This window comes from Poecilia formosa, unplaced genomic scaffold (assembly GCF_000485575.1).
Source record: "Poecilia formosa unplaced genomic scaffold, Poecilia_formosa-5.1.2 Scaffold23, whole genome shotgun sequence".
In the NCBI taxonomy this organism is placed as follows: Eukaryota; Metazoa; Chordata; class Actinopteri; order Cyprinodontiformes; family Poeciliidae; genus Poecilia; species Poecilia formosa.
Window position 1 is genome coordinate 100,546 of NW_006799962.1, and position 16,534 is coordinate 117,079.

At 38.0% G+C, this 16,534-nt stretch overlaps 1 protein-coding gene across 1 annotated transcript in view; it reads right to left on the reverse strand.

Moving 5' to 3' along the window:
• LOC103135280 (catenin delta-2) overlaps window positions 1-16,534 on the reverse strand; it is a gene marked incomplete at its 5' end in the record, with an annotated part of 124,492 nt that overhangs the window by 98,377 nt on the left and 9,581 nt on the right. Inside the window, 5 exons of the mRNA XM_007547923.2 lie at window positions 10,142-10,315; window positions 13,358-13,490; window positions 15,033-15,147; window positions 15,320-15,536; window positions 15,849-15,903. Of these exons, the coding sequence (XP_007547985.2) occupies window positions 10,142-10,315; window positions 13,358-13,490; window positions 15,033-15,147; window positions 15,320-15,536; window positions 15,849-15,903 (694 nt within the window). The remainder of the gene's footprint in view (window positions 1-10,141; window positions 10,316-13,357; window positions 13,491-15,032; window positions 15,148-15,319; window positions 15,537-15,848; window positions 15,904-16,534) is intronic.

Consider the following 16,534-nt stretch of genomic DNA (forward strand, 5'->3'; position numbering starts at 1 on the left):
AAATATTAGGTACATCATAAAGCGTGGTAAGTGTGTGTGTGTGTGTGTGTGTGTGTGTACGTGTGCACGCATGTGCCAGCAGTCACATAAACACATGCATGTTTCATTAACACCTCTCACACCTAACACTTTGGCAGCGTGAAATTGTGTTTGAGAATAAATAAAGAGACTGGTCTATCTTTGTATTCCCTTGGCTTGGGCATGGAGTAAACAAATTGTGGCTGCGCTCCTGCTGGCAGATTTGCGACGGAAAGGGAAACTCTATTAGTCATTTGACACAGTGATACCTCTGCAATTAGACAGTCAGCTGAGGGGCCGCCTCGCTTAGAGCAAGGCCGACTTTCCTGCGGGCTGCAGTTGAGACGAAGGAGCCCTTGCTCCTATGTACAAGTGATGGAGAGTAGGACAGAAGGGGGAAAAAAAAAAAAAAAACAGCTAATAAGGGATCAAGCCAATCCTGAAAGCTTTTCGTGTGTATGTTAACTTTTCATTCTTTCATCTCTGCTTCCATTCCTTTCAGCTGTACTCTCCGTCACTCCTTTTTCCACCATTACCCTTTTCGTTGGTGCTCTGTCCTCACCTCGATCCACTTTCCCCACAGATATCTTTGGAATTCTCCCCTCTGAGTGACGCCCCTCCTTTCTGCTGTGTCTTACACACTCTCTGCTCTCACGCTTTTTGTCTGTCGTCCTCAGTCCACCATCAGTTTATTTCATGTTCATATTCCCTCTCTTTTCTCAGCTATGTGATCAGAGCTGAGGACAGGTCCTTCCTCTCGACACGCTTCACTGCTCAGCACGATTACACAAAAACCCTCGGTAGAGCTTATATCTCTCACAGAAATTCCCATCAATCTTAGACCGAACTAACAAGGGTTTCCAAACATGCAAGTGACTGACGTTAACGGAATCTGCATGCTTGTAACACGTAGGTCATTTAATGTGTACAAACAGCCTTTTGCTAAAGTAGCCATGGAGTGTGCTTGCCAAGGCAAAGAGAGACCAACAGACAGTTACATGCACACACACACAGTTTGGATGTGTAAGGGAATAGGGATTAGTTTCTCCCTCTTTTTATCCGTGGGGGAGCCTTCCAGCCAACACACAGCTCTTGATGTTCCTAAGCTGGAGGCACTGGAAGATCCACATGCGCAAACATGTGCACAGACAGAAATGTCCTCTCTTGCAATTACACTGCAATAAGAATACTAGATTTTGCAAAGTTAAACCTGTACAAACCCCTGGTTAGGATATGGATTTTCTGCCAGATAGTCATGTTTTTGGTATCCAATAGTTAAGTTTTTGTTTGTTTGTTTGTTTGTTTGTTTCTCCCAAAAACCAATGGTTATTCTAATCTTACATTAGCCTGGTAAAAACCAGTCCCTTGTACTACGGTTTGCTTCATACAGAAGTTCTGGGCTCTCAGCTGTTGACAAACGATTGCTTCCTGGAGGCACGGACTCTATTGAGGTTTTAAATTTTACCCAATCGCTAACGTTTGTCCATGACACATGTAATGCACCAATTTAACGCTATGAAACTTACTGGAAGCTGTCTGTGCTGTAAACAACCGTCCTGTACTGCGAAGAGAGAAGTGCCGAGCCCAACGAGGCAACTGGTAATGTTAACCCAATATTTGGAAGCGTGACCAACACGGACTGAACATCTTCCTTCACTTCCTCCGCCGCCATTGCTGAAACTACAGGCAGACTACAATTCTAAAACAGCGTAGAAATTTACATCATGGTTCAGAACGTCTGAAATTCTACTGGAAGAATCCAAGTGGACTGGAGAAAGCACAGAGTGAGTTACAAACAAAATTCGAATCAAACGGAATAACAATGACGGTTGTTTGGTTGGTGTGTCTTTGTGAATAAATGCCTTGGCAGCATGAACCCTGCCACTTGATAATTGAATGCTGGAGTAAACCGGGTACAGGAAATGAATGAAGAAAAACAATTTAATCTAGAGATGCCCAAGTCCTGTCCTCAGAAATACAAACACCACTGAGCAGAAAAGAGCTGAAAAATCTCAGAGTAAAAAACATAAACATATTCCTTCTAGCTCATTTCTGTTTCTGCTTTGTGCATAACATTTATTGTTACTGCCATATGCGTGTACCTAAAATTTCTATTCCACTACGACATAGTTGGGTAGGGTGATGAAAAATGTCAGAAGTTTTCCCAGGGGTGAAAAATTGTGTTGATCTGTCATGTAAGTCAGAATTACCTTGAGCTTGTAATTAGGCTTTGAGCCCTCAGCAGAAACTCATGTTACTGTACAAGTATTTACCACAGAACAGTAAGTCACCTGGATTCAATAGGAACTGATATGCATAGAGCACTAAATAGTGTTGGCTAAAATTTAAAAACATACTGCTACTAAATATGTCTCATTTGCTTAATACATAGCAATTAAACTCACCATGTTTAACTCATGTCTTTTCTTCTTCTTACCTATTTACTTTTTGCCACAACATATGAGGTTGGACTGAGAGTTTCAGTAAAAACAAAACTGCATTACTAAAATGTGAGCATCCAGTAAGTTCAACAGCTTTCCAAATAAAGCCAAATGCTCTTTTTACTGCTGAACATTTCACAGGAAGCTCATTTCACAAAACTGACTATTTTAAAATGTTTTACAGAAAAAAAAACAAAAAAACAAGTAAAATCTGATTGGCTGAAACGGAGAACCAAGTAAGAGAAACACTGAAGTAACTAATGAGGTGTTAGAGCCAAAATCGTTGCGCAGTGCACTTTTAGTGTTCGGTGGTCTCTTTGCCACAAACACACGCCGACGACAGAACACCAACACACACAATTAACATAAAAGTGTGTTCCCTGTATGTTTCATTAAAACGGGCATTTCGTCAACAGAGTTCTTTACGATTTAGCGCATCTCACCCTGAGAAAAAGTACTCTGAACTTTAAAAATGTACATTATTTATAAGAACATGTTATAAAAAATGAAGTGTTTCATACCGACAGCCAGCTCATACTTTTTAATATCTAATTAGCTGTGGTTTATGCACAGAAAATAAACAGTTTGGTGTAACTCCTGAGAGTATAGAGATATTTAAGTAGTCATTGTGAGCCTTTGACTTTTCATGCCTTTACAGTTTTGTTTATTTGGGCACAAAGAGGCATTGCATTTATTACACACCCTGGGGAGATTTCAAACTGTTATTCATCATATAATCTGAAGCCATTTTGTATAATTTACCCATAGTCTACTGCAGGGGCATGATTTTGCGTCAATAATTTTAGATCCACCAACACATGCTCAATCCCACTGTTATGGTTTGATAAATGGACATAATCTGTCATATTTTACATGCCATGGACTGACTCAGACGAAGATCAGATCCAAAGTCAAAGGATCAAAGCAGGGTATGAAATAAAACCTTCAAAAATAATACAAATTAAATCAAATTCTAAGCAAATGATTAGCATTTTTATTCCTTTTTTTTATCTCAACAGTCCATTAAAGGGCATAAAAAGAAGGAGGCTGGGATGAAATAAAGCGTTGCTACGAAACTGTAGTAGGAATTTTAGAATGGGCGAATTGACCCAGAGCCATATTTAGAACAGAATATTTACTTATTTATGCAAGGAGGACTCATTCAGTAAATGCTCTGCAGATCAACTAACAAATACTTGTTTACATATCAACTGCTCTGATACTCAGTTGATATTAACAAAATTTGCAACAATCCAATGATTTATTTGAACCCTAACAAACAATTTTGCAGTCAAATCCTGATGATTAATTTTACCTCATGCACACTCAGAGCACAGACAGCAAGGAACAACAGATTAATAATATAAAACCTTTGTGTTGGCCAGACATCACAGTTACTGGCCTTAATACAAGAAATTAAAATTGCTCATCCAATGATTAGAGATATTTTTGCAATTCGCATGCGCAACATTAAAAACCTGGCTGTAGTTCTGGAGACCGGCACAGCCAATCAACAAGCCCGAGGCAGACTGCAGTCGAAACTGTGACAAAAAGGATAACTTTATTTTGACCAATTCCAATTTGTTATGGCTGTATTGACCCGATCTTTAGTGGCACATTTTGGCTTAGCAGACGTAGCAGTGATCAATTCTGCTGTAGTCTTATAAATTCAGAATTAATCATTTGATTTAAAACAACTTTCATAACACTTCATTGTCTTTTTGGTTTTATAATAGACGTTTGCTGACATGAACTAAGACGTTACTGCTTCTCAAGAACCTGCACTTGATATACGTGCTGTAAATAACAGTATGCAATAAGAACTATAATTTTTGCATTTGCAAAATCACGACATAAAAATTCACATGCGATATCTCTTTCTACACAGTTTGTACTGTTAAAGCCCAATAATGAGATTTTCATGTAGTTGATTTTTGTTGAAAAGTGTATGTACATGATATTAATAAATGTACATGCATGTGGCTGGTGGATGCATATGAAATGACAGAGGGCTCCTCGAATCTTTAAACCACCATCGACTAAAAAGAAGGGACACAAATATATTCAAAGACACACAAGCTTCATTGACCGTAATTAGTATGATGAATCACGCTTGGGCACCAAATGACGTGTGCCACATGAAAGTGAGCCTTTCCTTCATCTTTGTTTTCAACGCAGAGATCTGTCACTTCTCATATTTAGGAGAAGTTCTGAACTTTCTCTGCCTCCTGGCCAGTAGATGCATGTTAGATGTGTGCACCTTTTCCGCTGTTCTAAGCCGATGCTCTCATGGGCTTGTTTTCTCTCTTTCATCTCCCTTCTCTATCAACCTCTCTTCTCTGTCCCCCTTATTAGGATGTTAGATCTCATTAAAGAAGGAAAACAGAATTTAGAGGGGAAAGGAGTTTGGCTTAATGGCCTGATGTAAAAATCCTCCACATAAATTCTCTTTCCTTATTTGTGCACAATCACACCAGTGAGTGTGCTCCACGTGCAATCAAAAAATAATTCCAACAACGCACAATGACTCGGTTACGACACACACAATCTTGCACTTGTGTAGGAGAGATGATATTCTGCTTAGGAAGCTGTTTAATTCGATTACAAAAGTTAGATTAGAGAATTATGCTACAGAGCAATGAAAGGAAGAGTGTGAAATGTGTGGGGCAAAAAGATCAATATTTACAAACACTCGAGAACTTCCGCAGGCATAAAATGGGATCTGAACACCCAGTCTTCAGTTTATATAGCACAATTTATAGTCGACTTCGTCCTATATAATATATGTGCAATTCTCTTGCAAATGCATTCTTATAATAAATAACAGACACTGAGACAATGAGATTTAAATATTTTTAAGCTGTTTAAAGGATCATATTTCATCTTGAATGTAAAGGAGTTGATTGTAGTTTGCAGGAGAAAGAGATGCATCAAACTCTCTTTCCATCATCGGCTCCATCAGACTAGCGGCTGCAGCAGTTAGCAAACACATGGAGGAGATGCAAGTCTGCTGAGCTTATTAAACAAACTACTTGTCAGTCCAACACTCCTAAAAACGGTTGAAGGCATTATGGAAAGTGCTTGTTGTGATGGCAACACAGGTGGCAGAGTGTCGGAAAGAGCAGGAGATTCTTAAAGAGACAGAGGCCAATTTCAATGCATGAAATTTCAAAGTCAAACTTCTTTTAAATTATGTTTGACATAAACAGCATTTTTTAACAACTGAGGGTAACATAGTTACTTGATTGTGCTCTAAAATGGCACTATGTGCTTGGAAATTACATAATATCACCACTTTAAAACATCTTTTGGGTAAGAAATTGTTAAAGAATGTGTATCCATCTCCTTTAAAGATACTATAGGGAGTGGTCTTAAATACAGAAATCTTGTCATTAGTAGTAGTTCAATCTTGTTAAAGGAGGGACCTGATAAATAGCCGGTGCACTCAAACAGCTAATTCAAACTGCCACTACCTGGGCCGCACACAGACCTAATGTTAAGCTATTAAGGAGAAAAAGAGCCACATCCATTCTTTTGGCAGTTATTCCCGGTGGTCAGAGTCATTAATACGAGCCGAGGCGACGTTCGTGTCGTAAAAATAGGATGCACAAAGACAATGCAAGAAGAACATCTGAAAAAAAAAAGTCAGAAAACACTAAAAGGTAAGAAACAATGATAAGACACTGTGGGTTACAACAAAAACATGTAGAAAGGGGAATACAAGTAGCAGCAACAATCATGAGCTCACTACTTGGATGGAGATTGTAAGAGTTGCATATATGTGGAAATAAAAACAAAAGGCTTTTGGAACACACGAGGCCTTGCAGAAGACGCATCAGTCATCCTGCAGTGAATCAGCATCATTTGAATGAATGTGTACATTGGAGGCACTGTGGCCAAGAAGAAATAATAGCTTTAAATAGGCCACATTAACCTGTGGTCCTCTTGGGCACTGCCCTAGTTTTATTCGAGAATGAAATTCATGCACCGCAGCCTACACACATGCATACGACATGTATGTCACAAAACCACACAGACACTTACTTACTCATGCAACAAAACATTGACATTAAAGAGACACAGTTAGCATTGCAAACTGTGTCCAATTGCCAAAACAAAAAGCAAAAAAGAAAACATGACTTCAGTGTTTTTCTTATCTTACACTAACAAGTAGCAGAACCTTGGAAAGGCAATGACAATCTTGTTAATCTTGCCACTAAAGTGGTATAGTTTGTAAGTATGGCCCATAGGAAAGACAAGGTGAGTAAAGAATGCATTGTATAGAAAAATGTTCTAAGTTTTGCCTCATATCTTTTGTTTCCCCTCCAGAATTTTGTCACTGAAATGTTAAAATGCTTTTGTTATTCCAAGTAAGAGAGCTCCTTCGTTTTTATATGAGCATTATCTGTACATTGTTTTATCATCACTTTTTAAATCAGGCACTAAGGATCCAACTCAGTCTGCTGTATTGGAAAAAAAAACAAAAAAACTTGGTGGTAAAGAAAACAGGAGGTTGGTGAAAGGCAGAGGGAAGCAGTTTCCTTTGGAATATCTGGAACTCACAGCTAAATAAAACTTAAATCAGAAAGTAGATTTTCAAGCAGTTATACTGCGTAGTGACAGAAAAATGATCTTAGATATTCTGTCTACTGTTTCTCTTTCAGAATCTTTTATTTTTTTGCTATAATTATGTAACACTGTTTGCAAAAAATAAATAAATAAAATATGAGGGAGAAATATAGACCCACCGACTACAACGTGGTGATTTTTGATGCCGAACACCCACAGAAACATCTCCCATTCCTCTTCAGCAAGAGAATGACTTATAGCATTAATTACATTGATCCATGCCAGCTTAATGAACCAATAATGTGAGCTTGCCAGTGCCAAGAAAAGGCACTGTGACATAATTAATGACTTACCGCTCACTATGTCAGCACAACCCTTATCAGTTCATTATGTGCCATCAGTCAGTGCATTATGAATCCCTATTAGACAACCTCTGTTCATTGCACACAGAATGCGCGTGACTTTCTTTTAAACAAAACCAAATCTTAATTTAGTGGCATGGTGAATACAAAGTGACGTTCATCTTTGGTTTGTTGGTTTTCCACTGCGTCGATACGAGCAAAAAAAAAAAGTACAAGAGTTGCAGTAAATACGGTTTATGGCAACGTAGTCTTCCAGTGAATTGAATTCAAACTAATTTCAATACATTTTCTTTTCATTAAAGGCCAAGCTAAATAACATAAAACTACATCCTCCCTGCATATTCGTCTCTTCAATGTATTTAATTCACTGCTGTTTGGGTACCAATACCACCGCAAGTCAATTTTCTTCAGAAAGGGACTTGCAGTGTCCCTTTCTGCAAGGGACACTGCAGAAAGGGACACTGCAGTGTCCCTTTCTGCAGTGTCCCTTCCTCTATGCTTTAGCAGAATACATCTGCTAAAGCATAGAGGAACTGAAATCTAACATACATTTTAGAAAAAGCATTATAAGGGTTTAAAGATAACTCCTTTCTATTGAGACAAAGATTGCCAAACGGTACGTCTGCATATCTGTTGCTGTAATTGTGACCCAAATGATGATGATAGCTATTTTGTCAAGGCTGGTTAATGACACAGAGGAACATGTGAATGTGGCATGACAGACTTGGGTGTTTTTATACCATAATGGGATTAACATGCCGTACCTAAACCCACATTGAGATAAGCTCATTGAGGGTCTATTAAAAACACATTGCAGGCAACAATGAAATTGTAGAGGGAGCTGTAAAGATGGCAATGCGTATTTGATAGAAAATGTGTCCTACCGTTTTTCATTACAAAACAAAACAAAACAAAACAAAAAAAAAAACAAAAAAAAAACAGAATTACTCTAAAAGAAAATGTTCTCTTAGGGTATTTTATATAACTCCATTTCTCTATTATGTCTTTTCTAAAGTTCACCATTGGGTGCAGTTTCTGGAAATGGGTGAGAATGACAGAAAAGAAAAGTAAAGTGATGCTACAATGGACTTCCTGGATGTAGAAAAAGTTTTTAAGTGGCAAATATCCGCCTTAAGAATGTGGAGGGGTTTTAGTATCCGTATAATCCTAGGAGCTCCAAGCAGAGTCTCTCATGGCAAATCTTCCTCAGGGTAGGGGCCAGACTAAGATTAAATGACAGTACACAGAACGAGGTGAACCTGCCTTAGACAAGGAAAACTGTGGCACCCTTACTGGAACCAGGTTTGCAGAAAAGGGACTGAGAGAGAGATGGGTGGATGCTTTAGATGTTTACTGCTTTTGTTTTGTTTTTTTTTAATAATAGAAATACCTTAACAAATTGAAGAGCACAATTAAAATGTCATTCATTAGGACATGTGTACTCTCTGTTTTGAGATGTACAAATGGACGCTAGAGATACTTTAGGAACGAACTGAAGAAGCTGCTCTTGGAAAAAGACTACACTGCCTTTAAAGCTAAACTTTCTTGTCCTTGGGATGTTTCTGTTCAACAAATATTTCCTTTAGAACACATACAATAGTCTTGTATTGTGGAAGGAAGGGATTCAGGGTGTCCTTTTATTTACCACCAAATTCCTGAGACAAACATCTGACAGCAAACAAACTGAATCTGGTTGTCACAAATATTTAATCTGAGACCATATTTCTGAAAAGACGTTTGCAGAATCAAGGTGACAATATTTAGAAACTATTCATTTCAAGTATGCGTAGTATTGGAGAAGCGAACACGTTTGTAGGTTTTACTCAGGAAACATTGTTTCGACTGCCAGCCTGTCCAATGTCCTCAAAAATTAAAGAAAAGAAACATACCTGCTAGTAACACTGAACTGAGTACAAGCCACCTTTGGCCGTATCTCAGCCAAAATTCAGCTACAAAATTTTTAGAAACAAATTCAGATAAAAATCCATATATAAAGTGTCTGGGGCTGGTTTCTTTTCTTTTTTTTTCTTTTTTTTTTTATAAAAAATGATTGCTTCAAGATCGGAAAAATCAAACTTGTGGTGTATTTAGTCCTGAGGATCTGATATAGAGCTGACCAGTCGTGCAAACCTATAAATCATGAGCACCTGTGTTGGTTGACCTCTTGCCTTGCAGTAGCTCTCCTTTGTGGCTAACATTGCAGGCTGCTTGTAGTATTGCTGTTGGTATGGAATCAGCTTTCAGTATTTATCTGTTCTGAGATGTAACTGAAGTCCAACAAAATCCCTTGTTGGATTCAACCACACACGCATGCACGCACGTACGCAGGCGCACACACACAAAGCAACAGAAACAAACAAAAAATTAAAGTAGCTAAAAATATAACAACCCCGTATGTGAAAAAACTAACAAAAAACTGTTAAAAACAAAGCTGCATTCATTTAAAAAATATATACAATTTAAATAAATTAATAAATAATGTAAACTATGTTTACCAAAGTTAATTTCAGTCACTTTTCTTTTTTTTTCTAGCCAGATTCAAATTCAGCCAACAAAAATATACAATATAATGTATTTCTGCCTGACATAGGTTATTCAGTTGCTATTCTTCAAAGTGTTTGTTTAGGATAAAAAATATAATCAGAACAAAAACATTCAAACATTAAACACATGGTAAATATAAAACACACTCTGAGATAATATAACTAACTGTTTTTACAAATGAAGTAGTCAAATGAAGTAGTCTTTTACCAGTGTTGTTGCGGTAGGGGCCTGTATCTGGTCCCTGGCTCTGACTAAGGCTCCTCATAGGGCCCTTGTTGTGATAGACACGTTCCTCATAGATAGGATCTATGTGGTGCTCGGGGGACCCTAAGGGCCGGAGAGCTTCTTGACTGTGTTGACTACTGTAGGAGCCACGAGAGCCTGTATGAAAGAGGGGGAAAATTTTACGATTTAAATTGACGAAATGAAAGGGATGACACAAAGTGAAATACATTTGGTTAAAGGAGTCTGTCGAGTCTGATTTAGCTAACCGCTCATCATGGCTGTCTTTTATCGGTTCTGTTCCGTAGATCTTGTTACAGAAAGCTGTCACTGTGTGTGGGTGTTTCCCAACAAAAGGAAAGGTTGATTGAACTACAGGTGTGAAGTTGTGGATTGTTATGCACCAAATGTTTTGGCGAGCTCAGCACAGATGGTCTCACCATTTGTCTTTTGTGAAGAGAAGGGGTCTGTGTTTGATGTTGAAGAAAACGACTTTGATTGCGATAAGTTCTGGGTAGGAAAGTAGCAGGAGGATTAGTCCCGAGCATGAAGGACCAACCTCCTGCTGTTTTATGACACTGTAAGATGTCTGTGTGAGGTCAGTTGATCAATCTTACGACATGAAAGTAAAGAAAGTTGAGGAGCACATTGTAAAATTTTTCATGACATACACAGTAAGGGGGACAGGGCAGGGAAGAATAAAGGAGCGAAGTCTAAGATGATGTAAAGAGGCAAGCAAGACAGAGTTGGTCTGAAAAGAAAATATCTAATGAATCACAAATTAATATAGCAGCAAAGGGATTGAGGAGGTGAGAAAAAGAGGACAGCAGTTGGAAATATTGGATAACATTACTGGGAATGACAAAAAAAGAAAAGAAAAAAAACAAAAAACTTTGACCCCTGACAGCCAAACATTTCTAAAATGAAGCTGCACATTTGTAACCTGTAATTTAGTTTTGCTGGTATGAAAAGCTGAGATTGTGTGTTTGAGAATAACTGGCACAATTTACATGAAAACAAGTGAGTTAGAACTCCCTTAAACCACACACACACACACACACACACACACACGCGCGCGCAAACAGAACCATGTATACCAGACAAAATGGATAGGAGAAGAGACACAGAGAGATTGAGAGAGAGAGACAGAAAGAGAGAGAATGATGTGTCTGTTTTTCATTGTTTTAATCTGCATAGTACACATTGCTTTTTGTCAGCTGGAAAGTAATGAGATGCAATGTCCCCTCGCCTCCTGTGTTTGGCAGGGATCCCACAGACAGAGGGCAAGGGAAAAAGAATAACTGACAACAGGCATTTGTTCATAACACAGCAGAACAAATGCAAAAGAGTAGCCTTCCTCTGAAAGCAAAACAACAACAAAAAAATACAATTAGAAAACGGTTGAAAAGGGGCACACTCAGGAAACCCAAAGACAAGTCAGAGGGGCTAAGCTGACATGGCAGGAGATAAAATGAGATCACACAACCACACGCGTACAAAAGCTCTGACTGACAGAGAAAGAAACGGTCCAGTGGAACTAATGTCTTATCATATCACATTAGTTCTCAGAGGAGTGCAAGTTGTGTGCCAGGCATTTTCCAAAGAAGGAAAGGCCAGTGCTTCAAGATCCAGGCCTCCAAAGTAAATACAGTCACTCAGGCTGACAAGTCTTGTCTTAGAAATCGAAACATGTGAAGCGTTTTGTCATGTAAGAAGAATCAAGCAGATACAGTAGTTTGTAGGTACTTCCAAAGCAGAGGTTACGACTGAATGCAATATACACTCAGTCAGAGCATAGTGATTACCCCAAATCTAATTTCTTGAATGATCTTTGTAATAAAGTGAAACAAGAAGCCTTATACCAGAGCATGCCTGCACTGTCAGGCTTGGACAACATCAAATGCTCTAATGGAGCCTTATGATATATATCTTGCGTGCTAGTATCAAGATTACTGTTTCACTGAGACGCACAGTTTAACTGAGCAGCCTATTAACCTCAACAGGAGACAAAGCATGACTGGCCGTAGTTTACTGAGAGAACAAATTGAATATCAAGAGTCAAAAATGGAGTAATAATATGAAACATGCATTAGAAGGATATACTAATAACTTCAAACTAAAAAAAAAAGAGTGGGTAAAAAAGAAGCTGGACTAAATTTGAATATTTATGAAGGATCAAGAATTGAAGTTGTAGACACACCCATTAATACTATGACTCATCCCAGCTCTTTTCCTTCCTCCCATGCCTTTCATCTTAGAGTTGGTTTTATTTTGCTATTCATTTATTTTGTGTCTCACAAGAGCCCACTTGCTTAAGTAATGACCTCTTTCTTTCAAGGGAGAGGGGATTTCAAAAAAGAAGGAAAAGAAAAGATTAATATTCTCTTCTAAAATATTTCACTTGCTGAAATATTAGAAACCGATGTGTAAAAACCGAATGTTGTCCTATGATGCCTTACAATTATGTGTGTATGCTAAAAAGAACTAAACTTACAGTCCATCATTATCACTTCATCTGGGAAATATATTACCACCTCTCATTTAACAATTGCAACTGTTCATATTGGTGTTATTAATTCTACTTATCTACTAATACATTCAGTTAATTTTTGCTTTGCATAAATTACACCAAAAACAAATTTTTCAGTTTAATTTTTATTCTTCATAATTAACGCACTATGTACAGATTTCAAGGTATTAAAGGTAAAGATTTTTTTTTCATATTGCCTTTAAGTCTTCAAGTAAGTGAAAACCAAAAGTGTCCCTGAAATTACCTGCAAGCAGACGTTTCATTGATTTATTTCCAAGTTTAAATGACTAATCAATAGCAAAATAATCACTACTTCAGAATGCTAATTTCATCCAAGAAGACTAAAACATTAGTAAAGTGAATCAATCAATTTGAACCACCGAGGGAAGGACAACGATCAAAAGCTATCAGACAAGGATTCAACAGAAAAGAGAAGAATGATTTTTAAAAAAACATGAAGGCTTTTAAGTGGTGTCTAAAATTCAAAACAAAGTCTCAAACATCGAAAAACAGAAAATTGAGCAATAAACCCCCTGCGTTTTGGCTAAGCTAAGTCATTGCAACAGCTGAGAATAAAAAACAAAACAAAACAAACAAAAAAAAAAAACAGAGCACATTGGGTTCATCTACAAACATATCATTTTAAACTGGGTAAATAAGTAAATTCTCACCTGCCAGACTGCCAGGCCTCTGTAGTGTAGCAGTAGCGTAGAGCTCGTGTGAGATCTTGTATTGGTCAGAAGCGTGGTGAGCTGCCAGACGCTTAGGAGACAAAGTGGCATAGCTCCCTATGCCAGAACTCATCTGCAAACACAAGCCATTTTTATTGGCTACACTTTGTTATGATTTGCTGCACTCAAAATCAGAATGGTATAATTGTTCATGCCCAGGTTGTGCTGAAGCAATTGCTATGTGCTGGCAGCCAAAACTGTAACGGCTAAGTGATATAAGTAGCATTTCTCTCTTTTCATTTCTTTCAGTCAAGTTTTCTTAAGGTTGATGTCAATATCTTGAGGAGAGACCATTATGGATGGGAAAAATACAACCAATGTAATTCAACCAAATACGCCAATAACAACGTTGCTTTGTATGCAACAGCCTCCTACAAAAAAAATGAACAAATAATAGCACACTACAACTCAATGCATATTCAGTCTACTGCAGTAACTCGGTTTAACAAAAAAAAAAAAACAGTTTGAATAAAATACACAACTGCTTAATTTTAAAGTAAAATTTGTATGCACAGATTTATTCCATGTTTCTTTCATGAATGGACCTAATGTATGAAACTAAGCAAAAACATATGAAAACTACTTTTCATCTATCCACATGGGACTCAATCACCAAGAATATATTTAGAATAAAATACACTGATTGGACATAATATTACAACTACTGACAATGTGAAATAAATGAAACTAATTATTGTTTTACCATTGCACCTTTACCTGCACAATAGTAAAAATAAGTTTTACCATTGTACCACTAATTCTCAGTAACAGCTAATGTCACTGAGTGTCAGCAACATTAGGCGCCAAATTACCATTAACATTTTAAGGCTGGAAAAATGGGCAACCGTAATAATTTTGGTGACTTTCACAGGGACCAATTTGTAATAGCTGGATACAACTTCTCCAAAACTGCAGCTATTGTGGGTTTATTCCTTTCCTCCCCAACTAAGGGGAGGAAAGGAATAAACCCAAAGCCACCAGGGTTACCTTGGGTTGCCAAGGTTCATTGATGCATATGGAAAAAAACCAGAGTGTATGGTATGATCCAATGGGCAAGCTACTATAGCAGAATTTGCTGAAGTACTTGATATTGGTTGTTGTAAAAAGACGTTCTACTTCTCAGTACTCCAGATTTAGTTGTCAATGGGGCTTTGTGACCAGTCAAGATGCCCATTCTTGTCATAACATTATGTCCGATTGGTCTATCTTCACAGAACTTCCCTAAAAACTTACACTGGGATAACTGCTAAGAGACCGACACAAAGAAAACCTAGTCGGTTTCATCAGTTTCTGTGACATAGTGTCGAATTACAACATAAACACATTTGCAACAATAATTTTCTCATATCACACAGTACAAAATCTCCCATATTGACTTTGTCTGCAAATAATGACAATGCAGAATAAGACATAGTACATAAATATTTAACTTCAGATCCCCCAAACATATCTCAACAGACTCAAGGAGCACACAGCCTATAGAAAAACCCTTCATTCTCACCACAAACTTTAATAGATACACTTTTTATTATTTCTGGCACATGCTTTGAAAAAGTGACTCCCATATGGATGCACTAAAAGTTAACGCACCCTTCAAGAAGATACAGTTTGTTACCTGGTGAAGAGGAGACGATGATGAACTGTTCCCTCCTCCTGTTGCTGTAGAATTTGACGGAGATGCCACCCTCAGTGGTGACCCACCTCCTGCTGTTGTCACAGCAACTGTGGTACTGGAATAAAAAACGAAAAAACAAAAGAAAAACAACAACAACAAAGTAACAAAACAAAACTGGATTTAGATGGATAAGCATGAGCGTGTGCATATCTTAAGTTTACGTGCTTCAGTATCATTAACAACACAAAGAATCCAAGGTCAGACACCCAATGAGTGTGATGGTTTACCTGTATGACTTGGCCAGTCGGTTAGCAGGAGACTGTTTGCTGGGAGAGGAGGAGGGGGAAGAGGAAGGCAGGCGCTGGGTGGTGGAATAACCTGGCGTGTCGGAGGCTGATCCCAAACGCTGGTGTTTACTGGGAGAACCTGACCCTGAGCCTCCTCCCCCAGAAAGGGGGGAACTGACCCGCTGAGCAGGTAAAGTAGAGCTGGAGTAGTAAATTCCTTAGGGGAAGAGAGAAAATGGGTGAGATTGTTATAAGGCTGATGCCTGACGTTAAAACAGAGGGCCACCAAATAGTGTATAAAAGTCAGCAAAAAGATCAAAAGCAGTTAACGAGACAAGACGAATAACTCGGCAGCTAAAACCGCAAAATGGAAGAGAAAGTATTTATCGCAAATATTAAAAAGTCTCATCCCTGAGCATCAGTAGTACAAAGGAAATGAATGCTATGCATGTATCATGAGGAAAGTACATTTCAAAGAAGGGAAACTAATAAGGGAAAAAAATTAAGAAAAAAAGAAGCATATGCCTACCTGATCCTGCTCCAGTTTGTGATTGTTGCTGCTGGGCTGCACGACTAGATGTCACCTGAAGAGATAAAAGGAAACACAAAGCAAGTTAGAAGAGAACAGCCGTAACAGGGAGGCAGAAGGGGGAGGGGAGCTGAAACTGAAGAAGGATCAAACAAGAGTTCAAACAGCATTTGCATGTAGCTTAAAGTCATCATTAAAAACTTTACGTACAGCAAGAGCATTTAATCCTCTGAGGGATAAAACTAAATAACCTAACGTAGCTAATAATGACATTGTATTAATAAAAGTCAATGAAGAGTCCATCGAGTTTAGATAAATGATGTAATTTCTCTTAAAACCTGGTTGCACCACATACTCGGTGTAGAAGAAATGATTACAGAAGTCATATTCTCTTCACTTTTTCCTCTTGTCTCGCAACATTTGATAAAACAAAATTTAATTTTTTTGTATACAAAATTCTTATTTTATGGCAATGTCGTACATGAAAATGAATATCAGTTACTAACACCATTTTCATAAGACATTTTGGAAACTTTCTCACAGCTTCGACCCCTATGAACTACACACAAGCAGAAGTTGTATTCCCCCTGGAAGCAGCAAAAAGTTTTTACCGAGGATCAAAAACGATCTTTCAAAATATCTACTCAATCCGCTCCGAGGGCAATACAACAAAACCCAAATCACCT